The 22313-nt window shown below is 36.9% G+C and overlaps 1 protein-coding gene across 1 annotated transcript in view; it reads left to right on the top strand.

The window, feature by feature from the left end:
* Positions 1–22313, top strand: part of TENM2 (teneurin transmembrane protein 2) — a 1565317-nt gene that overhangs the window by 1218824 nt on the left and 324180 nt on the right. Inside the window, exon 7 of the mRNA XM_072398985.1 lies at positions 7653–7887. Coding sequence (XP_072255086.1) covers positions 7653–7887 — 235 coding nt within the window. The remainder of the gene's footprint in view (positions 1–7652; positions 7888–22313) is intronic.

Genomic DNA, 22313 nt, shown 5'->3' with positions numbered 1-22313 from the left:
CTTCTTTTTTCAGTGTAAACTTAGAGCATGAGGGCACTTCTCTCCACACAAATAGCAATAACAATCATTGAGAGGTTAACCCTTTCCAAAAACAAAATACAATATTTTGGCTGGAGTCATACTTTAAACTTTACTAATGTCCATACTATTGCTTAATTGTGCACAATGAGCAAGTTGTGTGTGATTTGTCCTATTTCTGCAGAGTGCAAAGAATGCTGATCCATGTAGAGCCTGGAGAGGCTTCTTCCACAGCTTCCAATGTCACTGCTGTCCCAATTTTGTGTCAAGCTCCATAGTCCATCCATAGTCAGGGCCCAAAGCACTTAAACATCTGAATAGCTCACGTGGGACCTTGGTCATGTGCACAAATTTCAAGTGCTAAATTATAAGTGCTTTGATAATTAATCCAGGGAATTGAACCAGAGATTGGAACAGGATTGGACATTTACAGAATTGGACCATTACACTCTGCTACTCCCACCTCATGCCTTCAGACTGATACATCATTAAACCTCCACCTTGACTCCAACACAACCTCTGCTGCTGACATCCTGAACTTCCTTTCCACCAAGCCATCTCCCTGACTGATTGCTATCCCACTCAAGAAGAGTTCCCACTGGAACTCAACAAGATGACAAGCTTCATTACAACTCATATTACAGGAGCCTCTCACATGGACCTCAGTTTGCTGCACTGCATCATGTACTCATATGACTCACAATTACCTGCTGCTATGTATTGTTCATCCTGCACTCTCTTTGCTTGCTCCACTCTCTCTCCTCCCCCCAGTCTGTTAAACCCTTGTCTGTCTGCTCATTTAGTCACCTGCTTTCTCTGTCTAATCCTGCATCTTTTCTCTCACTTACTACTTGCTGGTGACATCTCGCCTCTCCCTTCCCAACCCTTTTACCGAGATTCACCCTCCTCCTAACCTCAGGACCATCCCCACTACCCATAAGTTCTTACCCCTTTCTCTGGCAGTCTATGGAATGCCAGATCCGTCTGTAATAAGCTAACCTACATCCACAACCTTCTCCTCTCTAAATCTTTAAACTTCCTGGCTCTCACTGAAACTTGGCTTTCCTTTTCAGACTCTGCCTCTGCTGCTGCTCTCTCCTATGGAGGCCTGCACTTCACACATACCCCTAGACCTGGCAACAGAGTAGGGGGTGGTGTGGGCTCCATTCTTTTTCTAACTGTAAATACAGATTCCTTCCTACCCCACCCTCTCTCATTTTCGCGCCAGCCCAGTCTCACAATTTTTGAACAACTTTGCCTCTTGGCTCACACCTTCTTTCCCATTACTAGGAATGAGCGAGCAAAATTTGTAATTTTGATTTTGCAGTGAATCGGGCCTTTCTTGCTTGCACAGAACGTGTTCTCGCCGAACAAACCAGGTCCAGGTTCGCACGGTCACTGGGCTGTACTTATCAATGATAAGTACATCCCAGTGACCGTGGGAACTAAACTCACATGAACTCTCAATGGAGAATCTTCATTGAGAGTTCATCTGGCACCCGCGTGCCTCCAATCAGCTGTGACCGCAGCTTCCCACGGTCACTGGACTGTACTTATCTAAGTACAGCCCAGGGACTGTTAGAAGCTGCATCGTAGACTTCAATGGAATTCGCGAAATCGATTTGTCGAAATTTCGTGGACCCATCGGAAGTTTGGGGAAATTTTCGCGAGACTGTCAGAGGCATTCTCGCTCATCCCTACCCATGACCTCCCCACCCTCATCCTCTGTGACTTTAACGTTGCAGTGGATGATCCCAACCATCCCTCCCCAGCCAAACTGCTCTCCTTTACCTCCTCCTTTGGATTTAGAACATAAACGACCCCACACATTTCACCGTACACACTTCACACTCCTTCCTTGGCTCTGGATAAAGTTGGCACTGCCACCATCCGCTACTCCTGCCCTGCCAACCCCCAACACTGGCACAACAGCCACAGCAAACATTTGCAAAAAAGACTGTTCATGCAGCTGAGCGCCAGTGGAGGAAATTTGGCCTCAGCGCTGACATTATGGACTACAAAGCCAGACAACACTTTAAAACTGCACTCACTGTCACCAAGCCAAAGTATTTCTCTGCAATCATCTCCTCTCAAGCTTCCAATCCACACAGCCTATTCCCAACAATTGACACCCCCTAAACCCCACACCTGCTCTCCCCACATCTACCTTCTCTGCCCAAGACATATCCATCTACTTTGGAGATAAAATTGTCAAAATCAGACATGAACGCTCTGCTTACCCTGCCACAACCATATCAACCCCTTCCACCTGTAAATCATCACTGACCTCCTTCTTCCCTGTTACTGTGGATGAAGTTTCTTCTCTCCTCTCGTCATCTCCATCTACGTCCTCTCTGCTTGACCCAATTCCCTCTGATCTACTCCGTGCTCATCCTCCCACCCTGGCCCTGCACTAACCCAACTATTCAAACTTTCCCTTTCTACTGGTATCTACCCTATTCTGAGGAAACCCTCACTGGACCCCTCCTTACTGTCTAGCCACCATTCTATCTCCCTTCTCCCATATTTTTCCAAACTTCTTGATTGCCTTGCACTCACCGATTACCTGAACACCAACTCTCTTTTTGACCCTCTCGAGTCTGGAGCTGCCCATTCCAGCGAAACACCCCCTACTAAAGTGGCCAAAAACCTCCACAGAGCTAAGCTTCAAGGCAATGTTTCCCTCCTCATTATTCTAGATCTTTCCTGACTTGTCTCCCTCAGTCCAAGACAAGGTTTCATGCTGCCTGTCAGCCATATCTTCATGAATGTCTGACAGATTTCTGAAACTCAACCTGGATAAAACAGAACTCATCATCCCTCCCCCTTTAAATTCCAATTTTCCCCCTGCCATATTCCTAACGGTTAACAGCACTGCCATTTGTTCCTGCCCTCTCATTTACTCCCCATATTCAGTGCATTTCCGGGTCCTGTCGCTTTCACCTATGCAACATCTCTAAAATCCACCCCTACCTGTCCCCAGAGACCACCAAACTCCTTGTGCACGCTCCTATCATCTCTTGTCTGGACTACTGTAACATCCTCCTCTCTGGTATTCCACTAACCCAACTGTCTCCTCTACAATCTATTATGAATGCTGAAGCCAGACTCATCCATCCTTCCCACCACTCCTCCTCTGCCGCATCTCTTTGTAGTTCTCTTCATTGGCTTCCATTTCACCTGAAAATCAAATTCAACCTCCTTTGCTTTGCCTTCAAATCCCTCCACAGTTCTTGTCGAAGCTACCTTTCTGACCTGGTAGAAAAATACTCCCCCAGCTGCTTTCTTTGCTCCTCCAATGACCTACTAATGACTTCCTCACTCATAACCTCCTCACATGCACAACTGCAAGACTTTTCTAGAGCCGCCCGACTATCTGGAATGGTCTTCTGCGTCCTATTCGGCTTGCTCCTACTTTCTGCTTATTTAAAAGAACACTCAAAACCCATTTTTTTTCAAATTTGCCTACTCGTCTTTTCCTGTCTCTTAAAACCCTGTCTTTCGTTTGCAACCCATATTTATTGTAAAGTGATGCATAATATGTTGGCGCTATAATAATCCTGTTTAATTATTAATTTTAATAATAATAATAAGCTGGCCCTGGGAGAATGACCAATGGTGTGGATTTTTTAAAAAAATAATGTCCTAGATATAAAGAACTTTTGGTATAGTTTAACAATTGTAACAATGGGCAAAATAAAGGAGTACACATTGATCCAGTCTGTCATTAGCATTTGACAAAACTTCTGGTTTATCCTGCATTTTTAAAAAAGCAAAAACAAAAAAGCCTAAAATTGTTAGCCATCACTAACAAACAACACATCACTAACAAACATCACTGTCATCCTTTTATTGCAAGTGGAAATACTGTTAGGATCAACAGATAATGAAACAATGGTTTGGGGTATTCAGAAAAAAACAAAAATGTTTTATAAATGCTTTTGACAGTACTGCAGTATATAGTAACAGGTGGAATACTAAAATCTTGTCTTCTCCATCCTTGGCTACACAAGAACACAAGATCTTGTTTTAATGAAATACCACTATCAACACCATTTTCTGTCTAATAAGTGACATCAGTGATTACAAACAAATATATGATGATCAGGAGCCAACCTTTTAATATTTAATTGATCATTTGATATATGATATATAGATTTATTAATTGATAAAACTGTAAGCTAACCTCAACTGTTTTGTTCATTTGTAAACCTGACAAGGAAAACTAGTTAAAAGATAACTAGAAAACATTTAATTTTCTAATAGGGAAAATTTATTAACTTGTAAGTAGATTAAAAAAAAAATATCATCAATAATCTTGGAGTATTAAATGAAAATTCTAGCTCACAGCAGTAGTATTGTGTAGTTGTGTAGTATTATTCAGTATTATTCATTTGGAAACATTTAATTGTAGATAAAAAATATTGGTTATAAAATGTATTGTAATAAACATTTCTGTATGAATCCTTTCATTAGATGGAAAAAGATAGCACACTTATGAGAGTTTCTCTCTAATAAATAAATGAATAAAGAAAGTACAATGCAGAAATATATAAAATACTGAGCTTTAAATTTTTGAAAACATCAGTCAGAAAGTGCTTTTTCAATGCAATCAATATTCTTTTTTCAGAAACAGTCTTTGACACTCACATACACAATATTTCATATTCCAGTACTTAATTTGCATTGTTTTCTCATTAGGAAAGGCATGTTAGCATTTGCAAGCATTGAGCAGCACATGGAATGTGAGAACAGGTAATAAATGTAATCTGATTTTTACAAACATTCTATACATTAAGTATTAGAATCTCCTAATCATCAGCAAACTCAAGAATATAAAAGGCTGGCCCCAGCCAGCTGCTATTTTTTCCATAACCATAAAAATTCTAGCACAGAGAAGCACATATATTTGTATCTATACTCGGAGTGTTGTTTTATGGCTTCCTTTGCTGCATTTTAGAGCAACATGTTGTGTTCTTTGTGTACCTAAAGTCTCCATTGCAAGTTGTCAGATTCAGTAAAACATCTGTTAAATAGGTCTGGTTTTATAGCTACTGAATAAACAGAGATACCGGTAGTAGGCTGAGAAAAAAAAAAGTTTAAAGGAAAGTGCAGAAATCTGTTTTCTTCAATGGCATATAATTTTTAACAGGAAAAGACATCATTTAAACCTGAAGAAATCAAAAACAGTAGTTTAGGTTTGAAAAATGTTAAAATGTAAGATATTATATGTTTTGGTCTTTTTTGTCCCAAACCCATCCCAATAAAGTCAACTATATCCATTTAAAATGTTTTAAAATTTAAACCATACTTATTTGCCAGGCATTTTGGATATAAGTAGCCTCATACTGTTAGGTGAGTGGCTAAATATTTATATATATTTATTATATTAAAAATCTCCCCTTTTGTTGTCAATTACACTTTTTAAACTCCAGTATGACTTCTGGGTTTAACCCCCATCCATCTACTTGTATCTTAATAAATAAAAGTGCCCTTAATAGCCACCAAAAGCAGGTGGACAGAGCTTGACTTAGACACCAGTAAATTCAGACCACTGTAACAAAATAAAAGCACCGTCAATAGAGCTGAGGGTTTTTTTTGGTGGAAATGTAATAAGGATTAATTGTAGTGGCCACTGCTAGGCAGGTCTTTTAGTATTACCTATTTAAAATAGCTAGCAGGTTCCCTAAATATGTATTTTATTTTATAATATTATAATATATATCACATTTTTCTTTGTAAATGTAATAAACGCAAACCCAAAATCAAAATATTCTGGACTGACCTGGGCAACCACAAATAGGCTAGAAAAAATTACATATATGTAGCTGTATATGTACTCATAAGCAGCAATGATTTGTCCTAAAAGTCACCTTTTTGATTGAACACTCTACCAACCATAAAGTGTAATACACTGTCATAGAAGCTAGAGAGTACAAACAAAGGAAAAATATGATCACTACTTTTACTCGCCTATACAAATAAAGATGGTATAACTGTCATCTTTTGCTTGTGGTTAACTTAAGATCTTGCAGATAAAATAAAAGATGTACTTTTTAAGTGAGTCCTTCTCCCCTTTGGGCAGGGGTAGGGTAGTTACATAAAAGTTAGTTACATACAAAAGTAACTTTTTGATTTTTAAGTAGTGGGAGAAGGCCTAATTAAAAAGCAGAATTTGCATATGCTCCAAATTGGACATTGCAAAGCATTTGAAAGTATAGCTTGTTTTGTCATGTCTTGTAATATTGGTATTTCCTTCTTTCAAAAAATAATATAGATCATAGAAACTCAATGGTCAATTGCAATATCGCTCCTTTTAGATAATTAATTTATGTGTTCTTTATTATTCAAGTCAATTTTCAGTGAATTTATATTAAGTGGCTTCTGAATTGAAATGGTAGTTACTCAACTGTGTATCACTATAACTTATAACCTTTATCGTCACTGGCTTTCTTCCCAGAATTTTCTTTTGGCCTCTTCTTAGCTGTAATTATATTTATTTTTCTACTTTATTACTTGATATATCTTATTATTTCTTAGACTACATCATGCCTAATGTTCAAAGTCCAATTGCTTGTATCTACTGCATGTAAATATGTCCAATAGTTTGCTTTATATATGCATGTTTTACAGAAGGTGCTAAATGAAAGTCTAAATGTATTTAAATTGTGATTTTGTAGAAGTGGAAAACAATGTTAGTTAAAAAGACTGGTTATGTATTCGGACCCTTGAACTTATTGCCAAATGAGCTAGCATGCTGGACCTGGCTAGATAGGAATAGTGGCAGACTTTAACTACAAATTCTGTGAAAAGTATATAGAAAAGCTCACACACACATATATGTGGTATGCAGGAATCACATAGCACCAAAATATTACACAGCACTTTAACAAAGTCTATGGTCCTGTCACTAGCTGTCCCTCAAAGAGGCTTACAGTCTAATGTCCCTACCATAGTCATGTGTCATTAACACAGTCTAAGGCCATTTTTTGTAAAGCAGGGCAATTTACCTAACTGCATGTTTTTGGATTTGAGAGGAAACCTGAGTACCCAGAAACCCAGGCAAATACTGGGAGACCTGCAAACTTTATGAAGATAGTGTCCTGGCTGAGATTCAAACCTGGAACTTGGCGCTGCAAAATGCTTACCTCTGAGCCATCGTGCTGCCCCATATTACCCATATATTATTTTTGAATCTTTCAATAAAGCTAATATTCAGGCTAAGCAATTGTTGTCTGGAATCTTAATGTCCCTTTTGTATGTGTTCTAGATCTGAGCAGTAACACAGCATAAAACAGTGTCTGCACTTTGCCTCTGTACAGGTGTGCCCTGTAGAAAAGACCTGTCACTTCTGCTATCTTTTCTTCTGCAGTGTGAATGGTATTGTATTTGCTCTTTTGTAGTTTTCTGTAGGCAGACTGTAGTACGTGGGCCTGCCCAATCCCCCCACAGATTTGCTATGTGCAGCACATTGATGCTGTCTTTACAAAGTAATATCTGTGTTTGCAAAGACATAAAGTGCACAAACACTGCATATCATAATAATAACATACAGTATGTAATATATACAGTGTTATGTATTCTTACCTAATAAATAAATAATGTGTTAATTTATCATTTGGTGTTTTTTTTAGGCCCAACAAATCATCACAGCCAATCAACACTTCGGCCTCCCCTCCCCCCTCCTCACAACCATACATTGTCTCACCACCACTCCTCAGCCAACTCTCTCAATAAGAACTCTCTGACTAACAGACGGAACCAGATTCATGCACCAGCTCCAGCTCCTAATGACCTGGCTACAACTCCAGAGTCAGTTCAGCTTCAGGACAGCTGGGTACTCAACAGCAATGTTCCACTGGAAACCAGGTACAGTAAGCGTCATACACTTATTACCTAATTCTTTTTTCAGACTTTAACTAGCAAGAGATGTGTCACATTTGAAAAATTTTAAATTAATGTCTGATCGTAAGTGAACAAATTTCATTTAGTTTCATGTCAGCAGTATACCATTGTCTAGTGTTCTTGACAAAATATTTGTTGGAAATGTTCTTTGTTTTCTTTATTACAAACTTATATAGCAGTGTAGCATAATATAAAAATACTTTGTACAATATACTTTGTTTCAAACATATTTAGCTCCTACATAGAAGTCTAACTCGAGCCTGAACTATTTCTGTTTCTTTGGTTTTTCAATACAACTGAAAGAAGTTAACATCTAATCATCATTTTTTTTTTTTATCATTTGTTATCAGTGTCCCTTTTAGAGGAGTATTTTTCTCACTAACGGGTCATAGGACACAGACAGGGAATAATGGAATAACTCTCTGTTAGATCCACAGGAAGGAATAAAAAACCATATAGCTAGTAGACTTGGCAACAGTTACGGCAACTGTTTGTATTGTCCATAGTGTCTTTCTGTCCACATGACACCCTTTATTTTTATTATCTTGGTGTCAACAGGTCATGAAGTAAGGGTAAATTAGGTAAAAGGTAAAAGTTGACACTGCAACAGAAAATGAGGTAAAACTCTCCACTGGCAACACTCATTCTGTGATAATTGTGTCAGAAGGAGTTTCCTCTTATCAGGGATAGCTTCACTTCACTTCCTGTTGATGGTTCATGTTGTTTTTTTTTACCTCAAAAGAACCACTGTTACTTCCACTTTCAGCAGGATTGTGAGGCTCCAGTGAAAGGGCTCCAGAATGTTTAAGGTCAATAAAATCAAACAAAATAGCTATGCTTGAATGGTTTTCTTGTCAATATACATATTACATTTTCTTTTGATACCCAACATTGGTTACAATTGGGTTCATTGGATCACATCAGAAAATATGAGAGTGTGGTGTTCCCTTCACATGTGATATATTATTTACAAGTAGAGTCCACCTCTGGAATTCAGTCATAATCTTGTGAGAGTTCCTATAGTGGGCCTGATTTATTAAATCTCTCCAAGGCTGGAGAAGATACACTTTCATCAGAGAAGTTGGGTGATCCAGCAAATAAATCAGGCCCACTAAGAACTTGCCTCAGTTAGTGTTCTGTTTCCATCCAGCTCACCATGGGGTTTTAGGTATTACTGCACTGTTTGGAATGTTTCTTTTCCTTTTGTTTCATATTAGATGTAAGACACCATTAGGTGTTTTGACTCTTCTGCACCTACTGTTTCAGTCTTGTAATGCATTCTAATTGGTTATTTGGAAAAATAACCTTCTGAATTTTATAATTTCTTCCATTGACTCCTTATATTGGACTTGGCAGGTAAAATTGAAATGTTGGCAGCATACTGAACGTGAATGTGGCAGGATCCAATAGCAGCAGCATATCTTTTTTCAGGCCATTCTGTTTATACTGGTTTGCTTCCATGAGTATCGATAGTTTCATGTTATTAAGTTGATATCTCCACAATACTAAAAAGATTCAGATTTTTTGACACAGAGACCACACCTAAGTCATCTATAGCAGATCTATGCACTTCAAATTAATTTCCAGCAACTATATCCTAAATTTTTGTCCAAAGTTGAATAAGCAAAAGAAAGTATTACTCACTGATATGGATTGAGGATGTGTTAGGGTCACAATTGTGGGTTAAGTGCAAATATAAGTGGAAGGTTTAGGCACCCATTAGGGTTTTGTGAGGGTTAAGCTGAAGGTTATGTGTTAGCTTCAAGTTAAGTGCTAAGGTTTAATAGAAGGAAATTGGGTCAAGCAGACAGATAATAGATTGAGAGAAGAGAGGAGACTTCATCTAGAGTAACAGGGCTGAGCGAGGTTAGTTATAATTTATAGATGAAAGGGGTGGATATGGTTGTAGTAGCACGGTAATACTTCATGTCTGAGTTTGACAATTTTATCTCTGAAGGAGGTGGCTATGTCTTCGGCAGAGAAAGTTGTTGTAGGGGGGTTAGGGATGTAAGGCAGTGTGAGAATAGGTTGTGGTCAAGGTTACGGATGTTTCTCTGTCATTGACCAGGTCTGGGATGTGGTAAACGGGGGCAAGAATTAGATTTTAGGTGTGGAGTTTGTGGTCAAAAAGGGGAAATGGTGAGTTGTCAAGGTGAGGTTGCAGAGTTTGCAAAGTCTAATGTGTGTCTGGCGATGTGTGTGGGGTCGTGTATGTCCTGTGTAAGCCCAAAGGAGGAGGTAATGGGGAGCAGTTTGGGTGGGGGAGGGTGGTTGGGGTTATCCATTGTAAAATTCAAGTCACCAAGCATGAGGATATGTGGGAGCCAAGAGGGAAAATTGTCCCAAAATTGTAAACTGGGTGGGGGCGGGGATGGTAGACAACAGCAACAATATGGGGTAGGGGGCAAAAAAAGATAAAAATAATACACTTCCAATAAGGTAAAAATGATAGAGGGTGGGTTAGGAGGAACTCTGTATGTACAGTGGGGGGAGAGAATGAGGCCCACTCCACCACCTACTCTGTTGCCAGGTCTAGGGGTATGTGGGAAGTTCAGGCCTTACATAAGATAGTGCAGCAGCAGGGACAGAGTCTGAGGAGAAAAGCCAAGTTTCAAAGAGATGCAGATATTTCAGGGATTTAGAGAGAAGAAGGTTTTGGAGGTTACAGTAGTTTATTGCCAACAGATCTGCATTCCATAGAGTGCCAAAAAGAGGGGGTACAGACAGAGAAAGCAGGAAAGTGAAGGAGCAGGCAGACAGAGTTAGACTGGGGAGGAAAAAGGGGAATAGAACCAGCAGAGTGAGTACAGGGTGAATGATACATTGTAAGAAATAATGGTAAATCACAGGAGCCCATTAAACAATATGGCAAAATGAAAGCTATGTGGGTACCAGCTAAAGTAAGGGTTGTGGTAAGACTTGTAAGCTTGTTGAGTTCCAGTTGTGGGAAAGGATATATCAAAGTCAGAAAGGTGGCTTTGTGAAAAGGCAGTCCAGGATGGTAGCAGCAAAGGTTGTGTTGGAGTCCAGATGAATAGTTGATGATGAATTAATCCCAAGGCATGAGAGGGAAATTGCAGAGTTTAGTGATGTATCCAGTCTTGTACAAATTCCTGGTTCTTTTCCTTGGATTAATTCTGAAAGCAGTTTTTGGCACTTAAGATTTGGGCAGGTGACCAAGGTCCCGCGTGACCAAGCCTGATGCTTAAATAGTAGTGCTTTAGGCCCTGAATATAGTTGAACAGGTGTAGTTAACCAAGGATTTGGTAAATCACATAAAAACACATTTTTACTTTATACTGTATAGAAAGATTATCTACCAGTCTATGTTGAGTAAGAATTGTGTTGACAGGCCTCCTTTAACTGCTGCTTTTAAGCAATGGTAACATGGCTCATACCTTATATTAATATCTGCATATCAATTAATTGGTAAAATAGTTCCCTGGTTTAGCTTGCTAAATTCTATTCCAGCTTATTTGGAATCACATACTAGATAAATGTACAGATGATGTTCTACCCTGTAGTATATAAATTCTTCCCCATGTGGCATGACATTTAAGACTTCCTAGAATTCAGTTAATGAAACTCTTAATTTCTTGAGCAACATTGCACTCTATAATGACTGCACCTGCCTCTTTTGTTCTTTTTTTCCGCAAAGACAAGTAAACACTTTCCCACTAGAATATGGAAGTTGATCTCTTAATTTGCAGTCTTCTTGGTCCTGGAATGTCACTATATCTTCTGTAAATTCTAGGGAACACACATATTATCCTTTAATTTAATCTTTAAGTAAATGTAATGTAAGTCCTATAAATTAATAATGCACACCATCCCTGGGGCTTGTGTCCATGAAAAAAAAAAAAACATTAAACATGTATGAGTCATAATTAGTCCAAGGTTAACACTACAATATTACTCATGCTCATTAGACATACATGCTGCCCTCCCCTTGTAGGCCATCACAGTAAAGTACATCTTCAGCTATGTACACATGCCAGATGATTCTCACCCGATATGAACAGTTGGGCTCATCTCTGGCAAGAATAGAACACGTGTACAGTGCTCACATGATGGATCCATGAACAACCCTCAGTGAAAACAGTGACACAGCGGTCACTCAGTTTTCCCTCAGCCCCCTCCATTGAACATAACAATGCTACCTTAACCACTTTGCCCAATACAACTTCACTATACCAGTGGGCTGAAAACATGTGTATTATGAAGAGTCATAAAGGTCAGAGCTCTAAAGTTTTTACTTTGTATCTTCCTGTTATTTATTAAGGTAGCTATAGTTCTGTAATGAAATATAAATAGTAATTGATGTCTGCAAACTGCTTATTAAATTTGCTTGAACAAAAATATGTTGCTCTGTATTAGTATCAATTTTTTCAATATTCTTTGAGCATGTCTAAAGGTAAGGACACATTTGAAAAGAAAAGTACCGATAATGGCCTTTCACATTTTTTTTAAATATATTTTTGAAAAATGAAATAATGGACTTCCTCTGAAGTTGTTTACAAGAACAATAAAGTAATTAAATCTTTAGCTGCCACCATGTACTATACATCCAGAGAACTTTATGTAACATACTAATAGGTACCTGCTTTATTGGCTATGTGTCATAATAAATTCATTTAAAACTTTAAAGTAGAACAATAAGCAGGCTATGAGTATTTAAACAATTACATATTCCTAAACGTGTGTTAAGCCTACATAGACATTATTTTGAAACACTTATAAATGCCAATAATACCTTTGAACACATGTATGGATGCTTATATAATCATTTAAAAGATTTTAAAACAAGTGTCCAAATTCCTAAAAGTGCTTATGCTTTGCATTTCAAAGCAGGTGTTTAATAGCTAAATACGCATACAATGAGTAATGGAAGCCTTTAAAAGCCTTTAAAAGTGTTTATATATGCTTAAATTATTTCTGATGCCACTAAATGCCCCACTTAGTTTCAATAGAAATGTTTGTGTTCACAAGCTATAAAAAACACCTATAAATGATTCCATAATTTTCAGTGGAAGCAGTAATAATCATTTGTAAACATACCTATTGCTTTCAATGGATGTGTTTATATGCATGAATAGGCGTTAAGAAGTGTTTATCAGTGCTCAAAAAATGCTCAAGTGGGGTGTGGCTGGCCAGCTTTCAAGATAACCGTATAAGACTGGAGCTCCGTTACAGAGAAGGCAGTAGCAATGATTTATTCAGCGGATAACACCTTTATTCCACTAGAGTGGAGCTTTCCTTACCTCGGACACAATGACTAAACTGAAGAAGGGGAAGCCAGAAGCTCTTGTATCACTTCAGGCTTTAGGGAACTTGTGAGTCCCAAGATGGCGTCACCTCCTCACCTTTGGCATGGTCGCTTGCACGTACGCCAGGAAGATCACCTCCTCAATTGAGCCCTGCAAGTACAAGGCAATCGGAGGACAATCTGGAGGAGACTTCTCATCCTGCCTTATTGCCGTCCGTGATTCCCAGTTCTGGGCATACTGCGGCATGACTACACCCGTACTCTCCTGTAAGTGATGACGAAGAAGCTGCTATAAAAGTAGGCCATATAGCTAGAGTTGATCTAGAATATTTCCAAGTAAAGGAAGATAATCTTTCCAGTTCCACCTTGAAAGAAATGTTACTTTCATTAAAGCAATCTTTACACCAAGATTTAAATCTGCTGGATTTAATTATGCTGGGCAAATTTAACTCTACTTTAGCTGGATATGATAAGCCTTTCCAACACATGGAAAATAAGATGGGGGAATTTTCACAGGCCCATAATGACTTGGTGAATGTGCATGAAGACAATATAACTGAAATAGCTTGGCTTAAAACCAAAATTACGGATTTAGACGATCGCTCAAGCCGCAACAACTTGAAGGTGAGGGGGGGCCCCAAATTTATTGCACAGGGGGAATTAATTCCCTTTATTAGAAGTATGTGTCAGGCTGTTTTGCCGATTTCAGCCTGTTTTTTTCAGCAGATACTCTAAGGAATGTACTGGTGCAGATGCACTTTTTTCATGTCAAAGAAAAAATTATGGCTCTGGCACCGAAATCGACGACTTTACCGGAACCATTTTGGGACATAAAATTGTTTGCGGATTTATCTGCAATAACAATCCAAAATAGAAAAAAGCTGAATCCACTCACAAAAATCTTAAGAGATTGGAAAATTATTTACAGATGGGGTTTTCCAGCTAAGTTGATTATTTTTTATAATTGGAAGTCTCCTCTGGTGTCCTCTTTAGAAGCGGGAATAAGGTTGGTTCAGAGTTGGAATCTGAGTGCCCTACGTCCTTTACACAGTTGACCATTTGAATTTCAAGTAACCTACAATTCACTACTCTTGTAGTTGCCCATTTCACCTGGTTGTTAACCAGGGGGACTGTTTCTCTTTCTTAATTTTTTGTGATATTTTTTTGGCTCCAGTCTACATCAATAATATTGTGTTCATTGCCATGGAAGTGAAATGTTTTTCTACAATATTCAGAAAACAACACCATCATATATGGTTATCGCAATGTTTTGGCTTCCAAATTATGGAATCTATAAAAGGGAAAAGTTATAGCTACATCATTTGCTGTGATGTTGTGAGTGTTTTATGATTTGCAAACTCACTTTTAACACCAGATGGCTGAATAGTCCATTTAAGATGGCTCTGCTGCAAAAAGAGGCTCAACAACTGAAAGGTGATATATTGTTTATCCAGGAAACTCACTTCCACTGTGCTAAATCACCTAAATAGAATTTAAAGTTTTTTTCCCAAAAATTTTTTGTGAGTACTAACAAGAAACAATTTGGAGTCATGATAGCTATTAGGGACTCCCTATGCTTTCAATATATCAATCATAAAGCGGATGAAGAGGCGAGATATATCATCTCAATTTGCAAAGTGCACTCTACTCATTTTACCTTGATGAATGTTTACGCTCCTAACTACAATCAACATTCATTTTGAGAAATCTCTTTAAAAAAGTAATTAGTAAGTAAAAGTAAAACAAGGATCTTTAATGATGGGGGGAGACTTTAATATAACACCATACTATCTGATGGACTATAATTATAAAGGTAAATGTTCTGCCAAAGATATCCAAAAACTTTTTATTGAATTTGAGCTACATGATATCTGGAGATATCAACATGGTTCCGAGAAGGACTTTACATACTTTTCTCCTGTACATTTATCACATTCTAGAATTGATTTTTTTTGTCACAGATTTCTGGTCTTCGTCAAAATTGAAAACCTCAATGATTAGTAACATCACGTGGTTGGACCATGCACCTGTAGTGGAATGGGGAGAAACATCTTAGCTTCCATATCTAAGAAGGAGGACGAGAATAAAAAGTCTCCATCTCCACAAGTGACAGCTTCACTGGTGAATGAAAGAGCAAAACTGAGATCTCTAATAATGTACAAATACGATTTATATCTTAAAAGATTAAAAGCTCAACAATACCATCTGGGAAATAAGCCAGGGGCTCCTTTAGCAAAGAAATTTAAAGCAAGGAGAATTAAGTCAAATATATTTACCCAATAAGTAAATCTAGAACTTATAGCCCTCATGGAATTGCAGAGGCATTTTGCAACTACTACAAAGGGTTGAATATTTTAAAGGAAGATGGTCATACACCTCAACCTTCAGATACTTCTATAGCTTCATTTTTGGACTCTATTTGGAGTTTTATTACCAAAAATATCGGATGACCAGCTGAGTACTTTGTCAAAAACATTCTTTGTGTTGGAAATTAGTAATGTTATAGATACCCTTCCGACGCACAAATCGCCTGGGATTGACGGATTTCCTACTGAGTATTATAAATAGTTCAAAAATACCTTAGCTCACTATTTAGTAAACATTTTGAATGAAGCAGTATCCTCAGGGATGTTCCCGATGGAGATGCTTCAAGCGGTGATAATCCACCCTACCTAAAGAGGGTAAGGACACTGCTCTTCCCAATTAATACAGACCGATATCGTTACTTAACTCGGATAGCAAAATTTATGCTAAAGCATTAGCACGGGGTGATCCCGAGTATTATTGGTCCTGATCAGGTGAGTTTTGTGAAGGATCGGCAGGCATCCGATTGGACAAGAATTAATTAACCTTATTAAAAAAGGGGAAATTCACACATGCCCTTCTCTGTTGTTCTCTTTAGATGCAGAAAAGGCATTTGATAGGGTCCATTGGGGATACCTATCTTCACTACTAGAAAAGTTTGCAATGGTAGGCTGGCTTAGATCGGCTGTCATGTCTTTATATACCAACCCCAGTGCGAAGGTATTCACATCAGGAGCTCTTTCATCTCCTTTTGATATCATTAATGGCACCTGTCAGGGGTGTCCGTTATTCCCTGTTTTTTTCACTATGCTTTTAGAACCACTTGTGGAAAAAATTCACTCAGATTCAATGGTTCGTGGGGTGAAATTATCAGGTAAAGAACATAAAATTTACTCTCCTAAATAAGTTAAAATCTGAATTTTGTTTTACATGGGAATCTAAACCCATACCCTTTCTGGAAATATCCTTGACAGCACATTATAATTGTTTATATGAGTTAAATTATAAAACTAAAATTAACTTAAATTTAACTAAATTAAAAAACTACTACTTGCTTTACCTACTGAATTTACGAATCTTAGGAAGCAAGAACTCCCTATGCCAGGAAGAATTGCAGCATTTAAGATATTTTTGCTCCCTAAATTTTTATATGTATTTAGGATAGTGGTGATACCTGTACCTATAGCTTTTTTACTGAATTGCAAAAACTATTGTCTGATTTTGTGTGGAATAAAAGGAAACCACGCTTTATTCAGATAATGTTGGTTAAATATAGGAAGATGGGTGTTATGGGCCTACTCAATATCTCTCACTATTATGCAGCAGCTGTCACGGCACAAGTAAAATTTTTGTGGCAACATACTGTATATAAAATTTGGGTTAAAATAGAATCTATGTTTCTTAATTGTCCGGATTTTCCCAAGCTGTTATTGGCTATAAAATTAGGGCTTCCTATACCATATAGTGTACATCCTACTTTACAAGCATCCCTGCAGATATGGGCAAAATACCAAAGTCACTCACCAGAATCTCATACAACGATGCAGCTTACACCTGATTTGAAAATACTAGAATTATTTATGCCTCACCTTAACCTTTCTCTTTGGTATAAGAGGGGTCTAACGAAAATTAAAGATCAATATTTTTTCAAGAAACCTAAAAGTTTTCAATCGTTACAAAATATATATGGTATTCCCTCCACGGAATTCTATACATATAAACGCATAAGACATTGCTTATTACACAATGCTATGTACGCCAGACGACCCATAGAAAGTTCTATTTATGTTTATCTCACTAGCCCTGCCATGGGGAGAAAGGGTATCCCTAAATTCTACACACGATTTAGTGCTAATTTATTTTTTAGGACAACTCCAGCAATGCAGAAATGGGAACAAACACTACAGTTTTCAGGCACAAACTCACTATAGATGAAGTCACTGCAAATTACTTATCGTAGTATGCAATGTGCAGATCATTGGGATTTATTCCAAAGAATTATTAACCAGTGGTATGTGACGCATTTTTCGAATTCCTATTCCAAGAATTGCTGGAGAGAGTGTGGGGAGATAAGACGCCTTATATCATATTCTGTGGCAGTGTAAATCTGTGTGATCCTTTTGGAACCAGGTGTTTACATTAGTTTCAGACTTTAGTGGCACACCCAAACCCTGGGATGGTGGTACTACACTTATAAATAAGATTCTCTTGAGAGCTAGAATGGTGATTATACATATTTTTCTAAGTGCAAAATCACAATTGTTAGGCAATGCAAAAATTTGGATGTGCTCAATTTATCAGAGGTGGTTCACGATCTCAATGTACAATGTTCTTTGGAAAGGATTTTTACAATAGCCCATAATAAGTATAGGAAATTCTATTTACATTGGGAACCTTGGTTGATACATGCTAAACGCGCTATTAGTGAATAACTTTTGTTTTCAGTTTTTTTAAGGGTAACGAAATGATTCCATGCTAGGATATTATTCCTATCTGTTTAGTTTTTCAGTCAATAGTGTTTGAGAGTAAAATGGTTGTAGACTGGTAATTTGTTTTTCTAATTGTTGTGTTGTGTTTAGTATACTGTATCTTGTGTGATTCTTTCTTCTTTCTATTTTTCTCTATTTTTGTTTTGTGACCTCTTCTATTGAGGTCTATTGTAATTTCTATTTTTCTTTAAAAATATATGGATATGATTGTAACAATATCTGTATTTGATTATATGCTTTCTGAATATCCTTTATCAAAGAAATATTGAATTCAAAAAATGCTCAATGACCTGGCCATTTGGAATAAATGAGAATTTGTTTCTCATTGTTTAACATCTTTATAAATGATATAGAGTTTGGAATTAAAATTACCATTTCTGTGTTTACAGATAACACCAAACTATGTAATGAAATAAAATCCATACAGGATGTTTTTAAATTCCACAAGCAGACCTGAATGTACTGTTTAATTGGGGAGTCAAGTGGCAAATTACATTTAATTTTGAATTACCACTGGAACCTGGGATAGAGACAACTAAATGCATTTATTTGTGGTATACAACCCTATAAAGTGAAGCAATAAATTGGCACCAAAAAGTGTCTTTTGTTGTGTGTATTTATATATATATATATATATATATATATATATACACCATAATTATTTACAGTTAAAACTTCAATTTATTAAGATCATTATTAACATACAGTTTACATCGATAACAACATACACGAATAACTATAAAACATAGTAAAGAGTAACCAACAATATAGATCCATAGATTTTTTCATGTAGTTTCTGATGGTAATTTTTTTCAAGTGATTTTTAAAGGGACCACGTTTCACAGAACACTGTCTGCTTCATCAGACCAGAGAAATGTATACAGTATAAAATTATAATGAATACAGGTAACTTGGAGCATTTAAGATATCTGTTCAATTCAATATCTGTTTTATTTCACTCAAACACATAGCGATAATATCCCTGCTGCACACCTGCTTCATGTAGAAGAGTGACACCTCCTTATTTATCTATGATAATCCTCCAGGAAGCATACTAGGTCCCTGATAGGTCTATCTATTTAGTTTTGGTGTTCGCAGATAAATTATTATTCATAAAGGCTAGGAAAAAGCCAGTTCCATACAGGGGAATGATGGACAGACTCCAATAGGAGAAATATTGTTGTTATCCCCAAGGGTGCAGAGAGAAACCAGTTGCCATACATAACATCTACAAACAAAAGAGGCTCCTGTGCAGTCTGTCTTTACACTGGCACTATATCAAGATAGAGTAGGAAAAATAGATGGCAAATGACTGTAACAAGCAACAATAAGTTGCTTGTATTGTAGCCTATATCTTCACAGTACTGCATGCATAAAGTAATACTTGTGAACAAATATTTTTTTTTTTGCTCTAATCTGAAACTTTCTTATGCACCAGGGTATGCTTTAGCAATACCCAAATGATTAGACCGAAAGATATTTGGACAATAGAGGGCCCATCAGTTCTCTTTGCTATAGAAAAGCATATAAATAATACACTACTTTTTAGTTATTGTTTCATCCTTTTGTCATATTATCACTTTGAAATAGTATTTATCTTTCACTTGTTCTCTGAGGACACAAAATTTCAAAGGTCTCTTAGAGAAGTAAGTCGCTCCTCGTACACGACTCACAAATAAGATTATTCTTCAAAGAGAAACAGAGAGCATTATGCATAGACTGGGTTAACTCTGTCTTATCCATCACTAAAATGTTACAAAATTTAAACACAATCTAGAAATACATTTTTTTAAAATCTTTTTTATTTAAAATTTACCAAAGCAAAAGCTTGTTTTATTATATATTTTTCACATATACATATATACATGTCCACAGTAGTGAACCGAATATTTTGCTCTCATGCATATGCTATGCTATACATTCACTGCATTCTGATGATCACATCTAAACTAAACAGTGTATATTTACAGTTTATGTAACACAAGTTTTCCAAATGATTATTTACTTTGCATTGAGATTTTTTTCTTTAATATCGTTTTATCGCATCATATGCTTCTCATCCTAACATTACTTTTAGAATATCTGTTTTTAAGCTTCCGATAGCCAGAAATAAATTGGATGAAATATTTGAGCCATGGGATCTTATACTCATCAACTCTCATTTTAAAGCAAACATTTTTTGGGGGGTTAGTTTTGGGAAAATATATAACAAAATGTTTCTTAATTCTTTTTTTGCATTGCCAATATGAGCTGACAGCTGCACCAAATATTTTGCCCTTAGCTGGCTTACACGTTCAGATCCACAGAGAAACTTTCTCACTTTGGAGTTTTTTTTAACTAGAGAAAAAGTAATGAGAGGAAAATTGATGTATCATAACATTTCAATATATAGAAATTTTAACTGAGAATTCTGATTGCTCATTACCATATCTCCAGAAATTTTAAATCTACTAGTTTATAATAAAGCTATGCTCATTCCTTTCTAAACCCACTTAAGTTAATTTTCTTAGTTGGGTCCCTGGGTCTTTTTTCCCCTATGACACAAGTCATGTCCCTATGTCTTGGTTTGGTACCTTATATATATATATTTAAGGTACCAAATGTGACTTAGATTTGATAGAGGATTCAGATACACATAGTTTATTTTCTTAAGTTTTTATTAGAATGGGTATATTTTGGGGATATTTACTCTAAAATTAAACTGTCTTAAGTCAACTGATTAAAAAGATTTCACATAACTCTGTGTGTACAGAGATGCACTTGACACCTTTTCCTATTGGTTATCATACACTTTTCGATATTTAGCCTGCCCACATTGACCATTCAGAAATGGGGAGTTTCATCCAGTAGTTTTGTGATACTGAATATTAAAAACTGTCAGAAGTAATTACGTGCTGTGGTACAGTAGATGCGTCCTGAAAGACTACAGCAGTGAAATATGATAGGCACCACAGTTTTTCTAGCTACATTTATTTATAAAGACCAGTTATATTGTTCATGTTTACATAAGTAATTTGATTATTGTGGCATTAATGTGACGTTTTACTCAAATGTTCCTGTGGGACTTGATTACAAGGTTATATATGGATATACATGTTAATAAATTATGTATTCCATCCATTCTTCCAGTAATATGAGATTCAGTGTTTGGGGTGATCTTCTGAAACCATTCTTTTACTTATGACTGACAGCCGTATTACTGTAATTTATATTTTGTCCAACACACAGCCTTACTTTAATCCCTCCTGTACACATTAACAGCTTGATGCCTCTGAGCAAATAGTTATGATACATTTTTTTGTTTGTTTTTTTTTTTATTCCTGCCAAGAAAAGTTTTATTGCCCAGCATTTTTATGTTTTGCATTTGGTTCTAACTTTATGTTGTTTTTACAGATGAACAACGATGAACATAGCAAAGTTGAACTTGTACCTATTAACTACAGATCCCTTGCCATAGCAACAGTTCAAAATATAACACATTTTCTTAGTAACTAACACTTAGAGCAAGGGTATAAGCATATCTAGTAATTTACTCTACAGAATGCACTTCTTTTTTGTGAGCATAGGAGAAGTACTTGTTATTAGCATATTAATCATGACTGACTGGTGAGTGAGTGATCTTAGACTAATATACCCTTGTTGTTTTTTAAGTACAATGCTGTTTATGAGACTAAATCTACCTAATAGATTGGATACTTGTATTTTAAAGCTCTTTTTACACTATGAGATAATGAGACAATGTGATTTCCTTTTCTAATATTTGCAGAAACTGCTGCCAAATATGAACTATGCAGCTTATAAACAATGCATTGATGCGCAAATTGTGAAAAAATACCCATTTTTTTTTCCACTGAGATTCTTTTACAGCAGTCACAGCCCTCGTATTAAACATATCTGTGCTCTTCATATGGCAGCCAGGTGCCAATGCACTCTGCATGCATCAGCAGTGCTCCGCTGTTCACTTTTGGCAAAAAAATAAATTTACTTACTATTAATGGGGATGTTTGGTCTGTTTGTACTGCACAATTTGGGAAAAGAATAGAATATAAAAAGAAACAGCTTATCAAAAGCTGTGTACACATGTCCAATGATTCTCGCCCGATAATCAGCTCATGGCCGATATCGGACGAGAATCTGGCGTGCATACGACGTCCTGGGGGATCCACGGACGATGAACGATCCTAATGCAGGGGGAGAGCACCCAGCTTTTTAATAGTAGATTTTAGAATGCCTTTTGAGCCACCAGAAAAGGTTCTGGTGTAGGAACAATAACAATATGCATAGAGATTTGGATGGACCCAGTAGTCTGTGGCATAGGGATAAAGGGAGAA

This window comes from Pyxicephalus adspersus, chromosome 2 (assembly GCF_032062135.1).
Source record: "Pyxicephalus adspersus chromosome 2, UCB_Pads_2.0, whole genome shotgun sequence".
NCBI lineage: Eukaryota > Metazoa > Chordata > Amphibia > Anura > Pyxicephalidae > Pyxicephalus > Pyxicephalus adspersus.
This window is presented reverse-complemented; position numbering and strand designations above follow the sequence as displayed.